The 16564-nt window shown below is 40.3% G+C and overlaps 1 protein-coding gene across 1 annotated transcript in view; it reads right to left on the reverse strand.

Moving 5' to 3' along the window:
• Window positions 1-16564, reverse strand: part of LOC124616586 (NEDD8 ultimate buster 1-like) — a 118435-nt gene that overhangs the window by 46518 nt on the left and 55353 nt on the right. Inside the window, exon 5 of the mRNA XM_047144910.1 lies at window positions 15101-15258. Coding sequence (XP_047000866.1) covers window positions 15101-15258 — 158 coding nt within the window. The remainder of the gene's footprint in view (window positions 1-15100; window positions 15259-16564) is intronic.

The following is a 16564-nucleotide window of genomic DNA, read 5'->3' on the forward strand; positions in this document are numbered from 1 at the left end:
GTGGAAGATACAGTAATAAGCATGACAGAAATCACTGACAAAACATTGTGAAGGAGTCTGTAAGAGCAGAAAGCAAACTGCATTATACTTGGTAGACAGCTGACTTCAGGTTTTGGGCAACTACCCCACTATTCTCCACATTTCCCAAACCTTTCCAGTCCTTTTCATTCATCTCTCTTCCTTTCCTGCACTACTTCTGGAAAAACGTTTTGCATTGCCATATCTTTTACATCTGTTTTCTCTTGCCACCACTTGGTAAGTAGATCATCTTATATAGCCATACTATGTTATATTTACTACATAATATGTTATACGCAACACTCAACTTCCACAGCTCGTGGCTTACAAAAATTTTAAAAGTACGTTTATTCACGTAAATATACACAAAAGTTTGGCGTGAATTTTTTGCTTCCTTGAGGACTGTTCCTACATAAAAGGATTATTAGAATGATAGCAGGGTCAGATCACAAATTTCATCTAGGGCATTGTTCAAGGAAGCGGACATAAAAAACTTGCACTTCACTAATACTTTCATAACCATCAAGCGTAAATACTGGTAGCACAAACTCCTAGTAAAAATTGTCTTTTGGAGATTACTGTATTCTGACAGTTAACCCTTCCACAGCTATGGGCATACATGTATGCCCTGCAGGTAGACCACCTACACAGCTCAGGTCGTACATATTCCCAGCATGTAGAACATCCACATGGTTACAATCACTCATTTACTCCCAGCAGGTAGGAAGGTCTGACAGCCAAGTGCATTCATTCATGTACACCTGGTTGCAGGAGCAGGTAAGTGTGCACTACAGAATGGCAACGCACTTTGCCCACATTGCAACATTCCTGCCAATGCTGTCATTATTTGCTGCTCTTGTTGGAAAGCGCTACTGCTTTCACCTGCTCATGGTTCATTTTGGGTTATGAGTGCATCTATTACATGCAATTTGATTTCCAAGCCTACACAAGACAAAAGACACAAACATATATGTAATCTGAAGGTCACAAGTTATCCTAATGAACTGATGTATCAGATGTTACAAAAGAAGATCAGTGCAGCAGGTATGTAGTTTCACAGTACACATGCTGGCACCCGGGACAGAAAATGACAAGAGGCCAAACAAATTAAATCTGGCTTTCTAAACTACAAAATAGACACAATAGAAACACATGTAATCTGGAAAAGCATGAATTGTCCTATGTAACTGACATATCAGATGTAGCAATGGAGCTAAAGTGCAAGCAGTTTCCCAACAATATTCACTGCTGTCCAGGACAGAATATGGCACGTGTGGCCAAGTAAATGTAATTTATTCTATTTTATTTTACATGTCTACCTCCATAGGGTAAAACTGAGGAGCAAAAATCCATGGCCACAGAACATGTCAGTACATGAAATTACAACATAAAAGTAATAACAGCTAAAAGATGATGTTTATGAATCCTATAAAGACATTAAGCTATAAGTTTATATAAATTCAATGAACAATATAACACAGGAATTATCTTAAATTTTCAAGGAAATCCTTGACAGAATAGAATGAGTGACCCAAGGGAAAGTCTTCAGTATAGATTTGAAAGCACTCTGATTACCGGTAAGATTTTTCATTTCTTGTTGCAGCTTACTGAAAATGGCTGCAGCGGAGTACTGCACGCCTTTCTGTAAAAGAGTCCAGGAAGTGTGATCTAAATGCAGATTGGGAGCGAGAGAGAGAGAGACAGAGAGAGAGGAGGCCAATGTCAGAATACCCACAGTAATGAACTGAAGTCAACAAGAGGTTCACGAACTTGCACCACTTACTGTCCAAACTGCCTGTTTCTCACCCAAAAATACCCTTTGAATATACACTCCTGGAAATTGAAATAAGAACACCGTGAATTCATTGTCCCAGGAAGGGGAAACTTTATTGACACATTCCTGGGGTCAGATACATCACATGATCACACTGACAGAACCACAGGCACATAGACACAGGCAACAGAGCATGCACAATGTCGGCACTAGTACAGTGTATATCCACCTTCCGCAGCAATGCAGGCTGCTATTCTCCCATGGAGACGATCATAGAGATGCTGGATGTAGTCCTGTGGAACGGCTTGCCATGCCATTTCCACCTGGCGCCTCAGTTGGAGCAGCGTTAGTGCTGGACGTGCAGACCGCGTGAGACGACGCTTCATCCAGTCCCAAACATGCTCAATGGGGGACAGATCCGGAGATCTTGTTGGCCAGGGTAGTTGACTTACACCTTCTAGAGCACGTTGGGTGGCACGGGATACATGCGGACGTGCATTGTCCTGTTGGAACAGCAAGTTCCCTTGCCGGTCTAGGAATGGTAGAACGATGGGTTCGATGACGGTTTGGATGTACCGTGCACTATTCAGTGTCCCCTCGACGATCACCAGTGGTGTACGGCCAGTGTAGGAAATCGCTCCCCACACCATGATGCCGGGTGTTGGCCCTGTGTGCCTCGGTCGTATGCAGTCCTGATTGTGGCGCTCACCTGCACGGCGCCAAACACGCATACGACCATCATTGGCGCCAAGGCAGAAGCGACTCTCATCGCTGAAGACGACACGTCTCCATTCGTCCCTCCATTCACGCCTGTCGCGACACCACTGGAGGCGGGCTGCACGATGTTGGGGCGTGAGCGGAAGACGGCCTAACGGTGTGCGGGACCGTAGCCCAGCTTCATGGAGACGGTTGCGAATGGTCCTCGCCGATACCCCAGGAGCAACAGTGTCCCTAATTTGCTGGGAAGTGGCGGTGCGGTCCCCTACGGCACTGCGTAGGATCCTACGGTCTTGGCGTGCATCCGTGCGTCGCTGCGGTCGTCCCAGGTCGACGGGCACATGCACCTTCCGCCGACCACTGGCGACAACATCGATGTACTGTGCAGACCTCACGCCCCACGTGTTGAGCAATTCGGCGGTACGTCCACCCGGCCTCCCGCATGCCCACTATACGCCCTCGCTCAAAGTCCGTCAACTGCACATACGGTTCACGTCCACGCTGTCGCGGCATGCTACCAGTGTTAAAGACTGCGATGGAGCTCCGTATGCCACGGCAAACTGGCTGACACTGACGGCGGCGGTGCACAAATGCTGCGCAGCTAGCGCCATTCGACGGCCAACACTGCGGTTCCTGGTGTGTCCGCTGTGCCGTACGTGTGATCATTGCTTGTACAGCCCTCTCGCAGTGTCCGGAGCAAGTATGGTGGGTCTGACACACCGGTGTCAATGTGTTCTTTTTTCCATTTCCAGGAGTGTAGAAAGTGTTACCCCAAAATATAATACCACACATCATAGGTGAAGGAAAATAAGTAAAGCAGATTACTTATGACAAACTAATCACTTACTTCTGATATTTTCTAATAGTAAAAACAGCAGCAATAAGTTTTTGAACAAGATCTTGATCATGGTCTTTCCATGACAGTTTACTATCTACTTGAACACCAAGAAATTTGAACTGTTGAGTCTCACTAATCATATTCCCATTCTGTCTAAGTAAAACATCAGGTTTGTTGAATTGTTTGTTAGAAACTTTAAAAACTGAGTCTTACTGTGATTTAGCATTAGGTTATTTTCTATAAGACATGAACTGATAGCCGGCCGAAGTGGCTGTGCGGTTAAAGGCGCTGCAGTCTGGAACCGCAAGACCGCTACGGTCGCAGGTTCGAATCCTGCCTCGGGCATGGATGTTTGGATGTCCTTAGGTTAGTTAGGTTTAACTAGTTCTAAGTTCTAGGGGACTAATGACCTCAGCAGTTGAGTCCCATAGTGCTCAGAGCCATTTGAACCATAAACTGATGTCAGCAAACAGAAATTTTATAATCACCTGTAATACTAGAACACATATCATCTATATAAATAAGGAAGAGGAGTGGCCCCAGCACTGATCCCTCGGGCACCCTCCATTTGATCATGCCCCACTCAGACCCCACATCATAGCCATTCTCAATATTGTGGAGAATGACCTTTGATGTCTGTTCTTAAAGTGAAAGGTAAACCAATTGTAAGCTACTCCTCGTATTTCATAATGGTCCAATCTCTGGAGCAATATTTTGTGATCAACTCAAATGCCTCAGCTAAATAAAAAAAGATGCCATCATTCGAAACCATTGGTTTCATTCACCCTATAACAAAAAGAGAATATAGCATTTTCAGCTGTTAAATCACTTCTAAAACCAAACTGTTCATCTGGCAGAAAATTATGAGAAATGGAATGATCAATTATGCTTACATAGACAGCCCTTTCAATAACTTGAGCAAACACTGATGGGACAGAAATAGGTCTAAAATTATTTATATTACCACTTTCTCCCTTTTTATAAAGTGGCTTTACGACTGAGTACTTTAATCATTCAGGAAACTGATCATTCCTAAAGGAAAAATTACAATTACAGCTAAGTACACAGCTAACAGGTGCAGCACAGTACTCTAGTATTCTGTTAGGTACTCCATCATATCCATGAGAGCTCCTAGTCGTTGGTGACTACTATCGACTCAATCTCCCCCTTGTCAGTATCACAGAGGAGTATTTCAAATATCAGTTTAGGAAAGACATTTTCCAAGAGAGTTGTACAATTACCTGTAGAAACTAAGTTTTTATTTAATTCACCAGCTATATTCAGAAAGTGACTTAAATAATGTACATATATCTAACTTACCAATAAAAGAAACATTTTTACTAGATACTGACTTTACTTCCTTGACCTTGTGCTGCTGACCAGACACTTCTTTCATGGTTTTAATTTTTTTCCTGTGTATTACCTATTTTAGTGGCATACCACATACTTCTTGCCATCCTAATAACATTTTAAGGACCTTACAGTACTGTCTCTAATGGGCTACTGTAGCTTGACTGTGACTACTTCTAACATTATGATTCAATTCCCACTCACTTTCTTCTACACAATAACCTTATCCCACCAGTCAGCCACTCAGTCTGCCTTTTACTTTTACTATCTTGTTTAGAATGTTCTAACGGAACGCAACTTTCAAAGAGCATGAGAGTCGTGTTAAGGATAGCGTTATATTTGTCACTTATGTTATCAGCACTATGAACATCCTGCCACTCTTGTTCCTTAACGAGGTTTAAAAAACTCTAATTCTGTTGGATTAGCTTTTCTACATAGATTGTAATTATTTAGTGAATGTGGGTGGAGCTGGAAACAGTCTTGATAGGGATGGGGAGCATGATGTAGGTGATGCCAAAGAGAAGATAACTACTCAAACTGGTGACACAAATGTGCACCATGTGCAACTGTTTCAGTGTCGTGATCGGTCTCACCTTTAGTGTTAAAATTTGTGCATCATGGTCTGAAGGGGCATTCACCCTTTTGCTAACAGAATGCCCATATGGCAATGGAGAATGAATAAAAATATTGTCTATGGCTGTGCTACTGTTCTGCTGCATCCTGGTTGGAAAAAACACTATCTCCATCAGACATATGAATTTAAGAAATCTTCCAACACACTTTTTCTTGCACAATAACATACAGAAATTAATATTGAAGTCACTAATTTTTGGTACTTTCTTAAAGTGAACCAAGAACCCCCTCTGGACTGAACAGAAATATTCTGAAATTAGAGTTCATGGACGTATAAATAACAACAATTAGAAGTTTAGTTTCACTAAATTCAACTGCCTCTGCACAACATTCAAATACCTGTTCAGTACAGGGCTTTGATACATCTACAGAGAGAAACGGAATACTGTTTTTTTTTTTAAAAAAACATACAAGGCCATTCCCCTATTCCGCAAAGAACTCCTTGAAAAACAGCCAGCTAGTCTGTATACTAGTAAAGGAAGATCCGAATTGTCACATTAAGTGGTGCTCTGCTATACCAAAAATATCAGTGTCGACATCTATAAGCTGCTCACCAACTGTATTTCTAATACCTCCTATATTTTGATAAAATATGCTAATTCCTTCACTACTTAGATACCTGGCCTCCTTTGAACATGGTTCCTTTGTTAGAGAGAGACTTCCTTTAAGCAGGGACACCTATCAGCTGACTTCAGTCTAAAAAATGGTGCAGCTCTAACACCAACTACTACAGGAATTTTCCCACGAGTTATCCCACCACCGCCCACTACACTGTCACATACAACATTTATCAACCTTCCCTTCCCATACGCTTGGTGAAAGCTGACTCAACTGGCATCACTAAAATGTGAGCCATGCCCTCTGTCATCTATGCCTTCTAAAGACCCACACCTCAAGCCCCACGTTAACACACCTAATAGCAGCATCAAGATGAAATCTATTATGACGCTGAAACAGTTACATGAAGTGCACATTTGTGCCACCAGTTTGAGTAGCTATCTACTCCAACGCACCACCTACAACATTCTCTCCAACCCTATCAAGACTATTCCCAGCTCCAACCACAGTCACTACCTGATCCTCTTTTATAAAATTGCTATATAGCTCTCCTAAGTTAACAGTCACCTGCGCAACCCTGCTCTAGGCTTCACAACTCTGGTGAACCGATACTCACTCCCAACACTTCCTGCAACTGCTGGCCAACACCTTTGCCATGCAAACCACCATACAGCAGAACCTCCTCCTTTTTATCTGAAACTGCAACTGTCTTAGGGTCCTCAACTACTGTGGTCTGCTGCATTTTTCCTACACCTATAGCTACAAGATGCTCCTAGTCACTAAACTCTTGACAGTTGGTCAAATCTATTGGTGATACACGAAGTACAACTGTCTGAATATCTCCTCATTCTAGCTGTGTTCTTACCAACTGCCAGTTCCCATTCCTCAGCCCCCTTCTCCCTCCCCATCCTACCTAGATCATCCTTTGCATTTTGCAACTGCAACTGAAGGGTGCAGATCTTATGCTCCTGCTCCTCTATTAACTAATTTCTGTTAAAAAATTTGCATTTCTTGGAGAGTATCTTGCTAGAATGCTCACTGGTTTCCCCACTGCACCCCCCCCCCTCAATGAAAATACTTTGAACAAATCTCATACTGCAACTCACTAGTAACAAACTTAACAATTACCGAAAAAACTAAATGTCTACATTACGTAAGTTCAATTACTATAATAGAATGATTTAAAGCACTAACAATAGTGATCTCAAATTTCACTCTCTACTAAGAGAGCAACTACTATTATTAATACTACTAAACCACGACAAATACCAACACCACAAAAACTTTAAACAATTTCTTATCTAAAACAAAAAATTCAAGTCTCCACTGGAACACTTAACAAAATTGAACACAGTGAGCAAAAGCTTTTACTGAAATAATTCACCAGAAACAATAAGAAATCCTGACTGGAAACTACCATACTAAATAAATTAAACTGTTATTTCACCAGAAACAGCATGAGACACTGTTGAAAACTACTAATATTAATAACCAAATGACAGTGCACAAACAACTTCGTCAGTACTTTAGAACTGCTACAGCTGCGACTGCACCTGTTAATATTTGGATGAATGATTTAAAATGACCAAATTTAATAACTGAATACAGTGCATAAAAACTTTGTCAGTACTTTAGAACCACTACAGCTGCAAGTGCACACCGTGAAAATAACCACATTGCTGAGACTTCGATGAATGACGTAAGCACACACACAAACAACACACCACTCAAATCAATAACACAAAAAGAAAGACTGTGATGAATGAAAATCCACAAACAAATTACTTTTACAGCAAATATTAACACCAATAATCATTAAAATAAGTATCTGGAACTTCATAAAAATGTCGGCAAGCAATTTGAACAGCAGTCCAGCATGACATCACACCAACGATAAATTTCCTAATCCACAAAGTACACACAATACAATACATATAATCTGAAAGGGCATGAATTATCCAACTGATGTATCAGATATTGCAAACAATGCAGCAAAATACATGCAGTTTCTCAGCAGCACTCACTGCCGTGCAGAACACAAGGCGATCTGAGTTTAGGGCATCTTTAGCAAGTTATAAGCACATATTTGGTAGTGTGAATCTCAAGCTACAGAAATTTTCTATCATCAATAGTTCTTATTTTTCTATTTTTTTTTTCTCACTCCAGAATAAACTTATAATAGAAAGCTTGGATTATTTCTGAAGTCCTCTTTTGTAATTATCATAAACTGCAATCACTGTAACTGCACAGTAGACCACATAGTATGATACTGATTTTATAAAGAAGTTTCATAGAATAATGATTCTATGTGCACTGAAATGTACAATTTTCTTACAATGACTGCAGCCTACAGCAGTCACTGGGCTGGTTCAGCAGCCCACCAGCCAGGTGTGCAATACATTCACCACTGTTGTCAGGCCTTGGACGCAGGGCTCTCAGCCCTAACAGCCAATAAATGGTTAACTGCCCAACAGCAATACAAGTTGCATCAACAGAGATATTAGAAAATAAGTGAACAGCTACATGTTTCACTCACTTACAATCTTTTTGACATATATATAAAACACACACACACACACACACACACACACACACACACACCAGCAGCAAGCACATAAATAAATAGAATTTTAATTCTCTGTGACAGGTGGAACGGCCACCAGAGTGCATTAGTATTGTTCACGTTTAATGTTGTTAGCAGGTCGGATAGGATACATGAGTGGGCTGAACAGCATCAGACGTTGAGCGATCACTGAAAGAGAAGGACATGTCATTTACTCATGTAAGACATCACTATTAGCATAGGACAGATTTTGAAAGGGGCATTATTGTGGATCTCCATTTGTCCGGATGGTCAAATCATGCAATATCCAGATTCATGTTGCATTTGGTTGTGACGGTGGCCCAATGTTGGACTGCATGGAAGCATGATGGCAGACATACTTCTCACCAAGGCTCTTGTCAATCACTTCTGACCACTTCAAGGGAGAATCACCATACTGTGCACAAGACACATCATAATCGCTTCACATCTGTGCCTCTCATCTGAAAACTAGTAATGGACTCCTAGCAATATTCTGTGTCATTCTGCACATTGGCCAGGGACTAGCAGCAGATGGCTTAGGGAATTATGGTACTTACCTGAATATAAGACTACTCTGGATATACAACAACCCACTTATTTTCTGAAGAGGCTCCTTGAGAGAAATTTATTTTTAACATATTCTGACTAATCAAAATTACATACTATATTACTGACAAAATAGCTGTCTAAAATGTTAGTATTATGATGTTCTAAACTTTGCCCATTTACTGACTGTCTAAATTTTGTTGATATGAGGAGAAATATAGTAAACAAAAAGCAATGGTTTATTAATTTTTATCTTCACTAACTTTTTTGTGTATTAAGTCTGTGGTATGTGGTATCACTGTTTTTAATCACCACCATCATCTTAATAGCACAGTTGTGAAATTTATATCTTTGTTGTCACAAATATTTGCCTGTCTCTTCCAAATATGTTGCGATTTCTGGAGTAGTTACAATAGGACCTGAGAATATACGAGGGCTATCCACAAAGTACAAATGTTTTGGAATTAAAAATAAATAAAGTATTGGAAATATTTTTTATTATATACAGATGAAAGCCACACTTAAATACTACTTTTCTACATAGTTACCATTTAAATTAAGGCACTTATAGTAGCGATGGACGAGCTTGGAAATTCCTTTGTCGTAAAATTCGGCCGCCTGCGCCTTCAACCACGTGGTTACCTCTTCTTGAAGCTGTGCGTCGTCATCAAAACACTGCATAGCCAACCACTTCTTCATTGTTGGGAATAAGTGGAAGTCGCTCGGTGCCAGGTCGGGACTGTACAGCAGATGGGGAAACAACTCCCACTTAAAAGATTCGAGAACTTCACGGGAGCGTTTGCCGTGTGGGCCCGGGTTTTGTCGTGAATCAGCAAGATCTTTGAGCCCAACTTTCCCATGCGCTTGTTTTGTATTGCTCTTTTGAGGTTGTGCAGAGTTTGGCAATACCTTTGAGACATTACTGTAGTGCCTCTTTCCAGGAAATCCACAAAAATCACACCTTTTCTGTCCCAAAAGACAGTCGCCACGTGGTTGAAGGCGCAGGCGGCTGAATTTTACGACGAAGGAATTTCCAAGCTAGTCCATCGCTACGACAAGTGCCTTAATTTAAATGGCAACTATGTAGAAAAGTAGTATTTAAGTGTGGCTTTCATCTGTATATAATAAAAAAAATTTCCAATACTTTATTTATTTTTAATTCCAAAACGTAATGTACTTTGTGGATAGCCCTCGTGGTTCAAATACATAGTGGATTTCACTACTAAACTGACGTGACAATGTTACACTGTTTCTTGCTTCCAAACATTTCGTTTACCTGCTGCTCGCTCATTGGCTGTGTAGAACCAGCAGTTGATGCACCAGCTTTCGTTCCTGTCATACCTCGTGGTGAGTGTCGACAGCACTGCTGCAGAAAACATGTAAGTACACCATTGGCCTCTATCTAGACTTTTACCGTCTCCTGCAGAAATGGATTCAGGCAAACTTGTTTAAACATGGTAGATGTTCATATAAAGCCAAAGTATGTGATACAGATTCCCTTTGTTGGCAGCACGATGAAATATGCCATGCACTCATTATTCCCCTCCCAACTCATCCCAATTCTCAGCCAAGCTAGTGTCACTGTTCTCCTCTAACCCTTCTGTAGTGCTGTGCTTGAGTAACTGAAATATTAGCTGCAGTATGTTCTATGGTGCAGGTCATATGTAACACCAGCTAACACACAAATCAAGGACTGCTATCATGATTTATTTCAATTCTGAAACTTCCACTTGTTCCGTGATCTAGTGATGTATTACTGGTACTACTTCCACAAAGGGTCTTGCCACTGTAATGTATTCTCTCGATATCAGTTACAGTCAATTTATTATGATTTATTTCATTTTTTAGACATTTAATTCTATTTTTTTTTCTTTTTTCATGTGGCACCATCTTGCTCTAAGGCTGATCAAAAACTGGTAACATTTTTACCCTGTATCCTAACACATGAACAGTAACTGAATTTCTCATTTACAATCCCAATTTGGTAAATCATAACAGTATCCCATAATAAAATAAAATACTAACTTGGGCTAAGAATCAAGTAATGTTTTGGGGGGGGACAACATTTTTGCCTTTCAATGTTACCTTTATTTAAAAGGCAGCATAAATGTTTGCATACAGTAGCCATATATGTATGGAACTTTCATTGCACACCTGTTAAAATACAACTAGAGTTGGTAAGATAATAGAATTTAATGCTGTGTCCTCCTGTGTTTCAAAAAACTGTCAAATTTTAATCAGAGCAATACAATGTTGTAGTAGCTGGTTCAGAGTTCCTTGCACATCCCTTGCACTAGACTGTGCAAATCAAATGTCACTTGATTGTTCAAAAAAAGGTCAATACTGTATTAAGTACTTCAGTTACTGGGAAATCTGAAGCCTGTTAGTGTGTGTGTATTGTCTGCCCAACCTACCCTTACAAATTCTTCAGAATAAATCTGCATGTGACCCAAATAGCCAAATCTTAATCTGTAAATACAAGACGGTCATATATCAATCTATTAAACAATGTAAAAATTAATGATATCAATAAAATAGAGGGAAACATTCCACACGGGAAAAATATATTTAAAAACAAAGATGATGTAACTTACCATACGAAAGCGCTGGCAGGTCGATAGACACACAAACAAACACAAACATACACACAAAATTGAAGCTTTCGCAACAAACTGTTGCCTCATTAGGAAAGAGGGAAGGAGAGGGAAAGACGAAAGGAAGTGGGTTTTAAGGGAGAGGGTAAGGAGTCATTCCAATCCCGGGAGCGGAAAGACTTACCTTAGTGGGAAAAAAAGGACGGGTATACACTCGCGCGCGCGCACACACACACACACACACACACACACACACACACACACACACACACACACATCCATCCACACATATACAGACACAAGTAGACATCTGCTTGTGTCTGTATGTGTGTGTGGATGGATGTGTGTGTGTGTGTGTGTGTGTGTGTGTGTGTGTGTGTGTGTGTGTGCGCGCGCGCGAGTGTATACCCGTCCTTTTTTCCCCCTAAGGTAAGTCTTTCCGCTCCCGGGATTGGAATGACTCCTTACCCTCTCCCTTAAAACCCACTTCCTTTCGTCTTTCCCTCTTTCCTGATGAGGCAACAGTTTGTTGCGAAAGCTTGAATTTTGTGTGTATGTATGTGTCTGTTTGTGTTTCTATCGACCTGCCAGCGCTTTCGTATGGTAAGTCACATCATCTTTGTTTTTAAATACAAACAATGTAAAAATGTTGACATAAGCTGCAAAAGTTTAATCTCTGAATAAAAGATGGCCCTGCATTTTTCAAATGACAAATTTGGGAAAAAACTAACCTTATAGACTAAAACAGCGAAAACAATCAATTTTTGATAAAATTATTTAATTGGATAGACAAAAAAAGCTACACACCAAGCGGTGCCAGAACACACACACTTTTTCGGGCAGAAGGATTGAAGGGGAAGGAAGAGGGGTGAAGGAAAAGGAATGGAGAGGTCTAGGAAAAGGGTAGATTTCGGAAAAGTCACCCAGAACCACAGGTCAGACTCATCCAGTACGGTAAGTCTACCTTGACCCACGGTTCTGGGTGTCTTTCCCGAAATCTACCCTTTTTCATGGACCTTTCCAGCCCTTTTCCTTCACCCTTGTTCCTTCCCCTTCAACCTTTCTGCCTGAAAAAGGATCCACTGGCTCCAAAAGCTTGCTAATCACAATAGCCCCTTATGTGTGTGTTCTGCTGCCACTTATGGAGTAGATTTTTTATCTACCAGTTAAATAACCTTATAGTCTGGTAAATACGGTACTATCCCAGACTGAGGTTGATTGGCGTCGTATTGTGTTTCGTGATGAATGCTGATTTCGCATTATCCTAGATGACCTTCATGGGGTGACCTGGGGAACCTCTCCAACATTTTGGAGAGGCACAGGGTTGTTACTCCTAGTGTCATGACGTGAACAGATACAGGGTATGACCTACGGTCATGGGTGGGTGGTAGTGACTGAGGGACCTCTGACGGCACAACAGTACATCCTAGATATCCTATGTCCTCATGTGTTACCTCTCTTGAATAAACTTTTGTCGTGCAACTGGTATGATTTCCACTGTATCCATGTACAAGTGAATCCTATTGAGTAAAATCACCCTCAGATGTATGCGAAAATTTAAGAGAAAACCTTAGTTCATTAGCACATTTCCCAATCATACAGTCATCATTGAGGGACACTTGAATCACTCACAATCAATTAGGATAATTACATTTTTGCAACTGTTGGACATGATGAGACATCTTGCGAAACATTAATAAATACCTTCTCTGAGAACTAAAAAGAAGGGTGAGTTCGTGAGCCCTCTCATCATGGAACTGTATTAGACCAAATGGCAACAAACAGACTATGAGGATGCCCATACAGAAACTGGTTCCTACATATACACAACTACCCTGCACTTAAGTTCCTGGCAGAGGGTTCACAGAACCACTTTCAGACTATTTCTCAAACGTTCCACTCTTTAACAGCATGTGGGAAAAATCTTTCCATGCAAGTTCGGATTTATTTTATCGCAATTGTCATTTCTCCCTATGTCAGTGGGAGCCAAAAAAATATTTTCGCATTCTGATTAGAAAGTTGGTGACTAAAATTATGAAAAAAGATCTCGGCACAATGATAAACATCTATGTTTTAATGACTGCTATTGTAACTTGCTTACAACACACCAATAATATTATGAAAAGGATAGATCCATACCCACCATATGGTGGAGATGCTGAGTCAAAGACAGGCACAACAAAAATACTACTAAACAAGTAAGCTTTTGGCCAGACAGTGGTCATGTATTTGAATGTCGTGCTTGCATGAATGTGTGTGTGTGCGTGTGTGTGTGTGTGTGTGTGTGTGTGTGTTTAGAAGATGCCTTTTAGCCAAAAGTTTACTAGTTTAGCAGCCTATTTTCTATGGCAGACTGCCTCACTTATTTCACAATTATATGAAACAAGTTGCCGTTTGTTGAACTTTTTCAATGTTCTTCATCAATCCTAAATGGTAAGGCACAGCAGTACTTCAGAACACCACAGACAAGTGTAATAGATTTGTTGCATCTGCTAAGCATTCTGTCAATAAAACACAGTCTTTAGTTTGCCTTCTCCAAACACTTATATACGTGATCATTCCAGTAATTGTAATCCATAGGTATTTAGTTGAGTCAGCAACCTTTAAATTTGTTTGATTATCACCTGATCTGTGCTAATATATACTGGGATACAGCTGCCCTGCCTCAGAGACACATTTACGAAGTAAGCAGCATTCATTCTATAAATATTACTGACTGACTGAGAAACCCAGCAATTCTTGGCTATTTATCTATAACTATGCACAAGACTTCAAATGTGTGGAATTTGTTTTTGATTTCTAAAGCTTCTCTGTATATAGTGTTTGAAACAGGATGATTGGGAACACAAAAGAAGAGCTCATCTGCTTCACTAACACAGGAGAGCGTGTGGAGCTGGCTGTGCGAAAAGCAGCTGACACTAAGGCCCATACCCATAACACGCACTGTCTGCCCTTGTGTTTTGTTTATGGTTATGGCACAATGTAAGCTCACTGGGAATTATACACATTTAAAGTGATATGGCAAATTGTTAGAAATAAGCAGGGTTTGGAGTACAAAACCACTCTTGCCTGCACCATTTACCATCACAATTTATGCTTCTGTGATGTTATGTTGGAGAGAAGTAACTTCAAGCCTCTGAGCAAAAGGCTCTGAAGAGTCAGATAATGTTTGATGCTCTCTCGATCAGTTATGTAGCCCCTTGCTTTCGGAAGGAGCTTCAAAGAGTGAGCTAAAGCCTAATGTTCTCGAACCTGGAAGCATGCGTGAAAATAAGCAAACATGCAAGCAGGTAAGCAAACACAGACTGCTGGAAAGAAAATAACTTTTAAGCTAGGTACAAAGACAACTGGCATGTTCCAAAGCATTAGCTTAAGTTAATGAAGCAGTACTTATAATATTACCTTATTATTGTGTGAGTTATCACACAAATATCATTCATTTTTACAGCAGTTGCATGATAAAAAATTTAAAATAGGTGCAATATTACCTAAATTCCCTGTCAGCCTCTAGCAGTAACAACAATGCCAATGAATAATTTGACTCTTTCATTGCAGCTCTACCTTTCTCATGTAGAGACATTGCTACAATCAAAGCTTTTTGTTCTGAAGCTGGCAATTTAAGCATGTTGCCTGACTGATCAGCTATCTGAAATTACAGATAAATTAACAATGGGACATTTTAATAGTAGCAATGAAATATTATGAAAAACAATCAAACGCAGAAGTCATTTCAAAAAAGAACAAGGAATACTAGGCATACAGAGAACCACTCAACTGTAATAGCTAAGACAGTATTTGATGAAACAAACACTAAGTGTTACTGAAATTACATACAGAAAACAATAACAGGTTACAATACAATGCAAAATAACAGTGGGTAAAGAATATATTATAAGTATGCGCAAGATTATACTGGTGCCAAAGTGAAAAACTGTTACCAGGAGATGAAACAAATTAAACAGAATGACAGTTGCAGAATTTTCTTTACCTTTATCGTGTTTTCCAGTAGGTATATTGCTTACACTTGCCCATCAATTTATTCAAGACAGAGGTAAGAATGTTTATTACTAAAGTTAAACTGTTTTATCCCCCTCAATGACATTATTGTTGCATACCATCATTGACAAGTTGTAATTCTTCAGTCTTTCCCACCACATTTGTACAATATATGGTTCTTGGGTCTACAGCTGTACCATGTTCTGTAAATCTCACATAATTTCTTCAAGAAAACTGCTCAACGCCATCAGCAGAGCACTGGCTGAATCCCAGAATGATGAAAGTGAGGATGTAATCTGTCCTCTCATAATTCACGAGGTGTAGTGTACTAAGGCCAAGCTCTAGTATTTCAGATTAAATTTATCCAAATAAATCTACAATAACAGAGCACTCGCTTAGTACATGACATTGCATGATACATAAGATAAAGATATGACCTCAGTTTTGTCTTATCCACACAGAAGATAATCTAATAAACATGGACTAATGTTTCCAATTAAATGCAGTTGGGAACTTCCTACCATGTGATATACAGCAAAATAAGAATTTCTGCCAATAGTTCCACTGCAACATAGCAGAACTTCCATCTAGATATCAATTTTGGTTTGGCTCCCGGCCACAGTGACACCAGGCAGCAGCAGCAGCAGCAGCAGCAGCAGCAGCACCACCACCACCACCACCACCACCACCACCAATGACTGGGTCTGTACGTGCAAGTCCACAGCTCGACTCCCAGTAAGAACCTCAGGACATGCTACCATCATCAGTGTCAAAGCAGTTTGATTACACGTATGCAACTTTTGTATGAGGCTAACATATGAAGACCATCGCAGTGCAGATAGTAACAGTTGTTTGGGCACAAATAATCAGCACCCACTACCTGTCAATATCAGGCAGCTGCCCCGGAGAAATATTAAGGGATTTACAGGACGTGATCCAGTGGCAGACTGGACTGT

Source organism: Schistocerca americana, chromosome 1 (genome assembly GCF_021461395.2).
Source record: "Schistocerca americana isolate TAMUIC-IGC-003095 chromosome 1, iqSchAmer2.1, whole genome shotgun sequence".
In the NCBI taxonomy this organism is placed as follows: domain Eukaryota; kingdom Metazoa; phylum Arthropoda; class Insecta; order Orthoptera; family Acrididae; genus Schistocerca; species Schistocerca americana.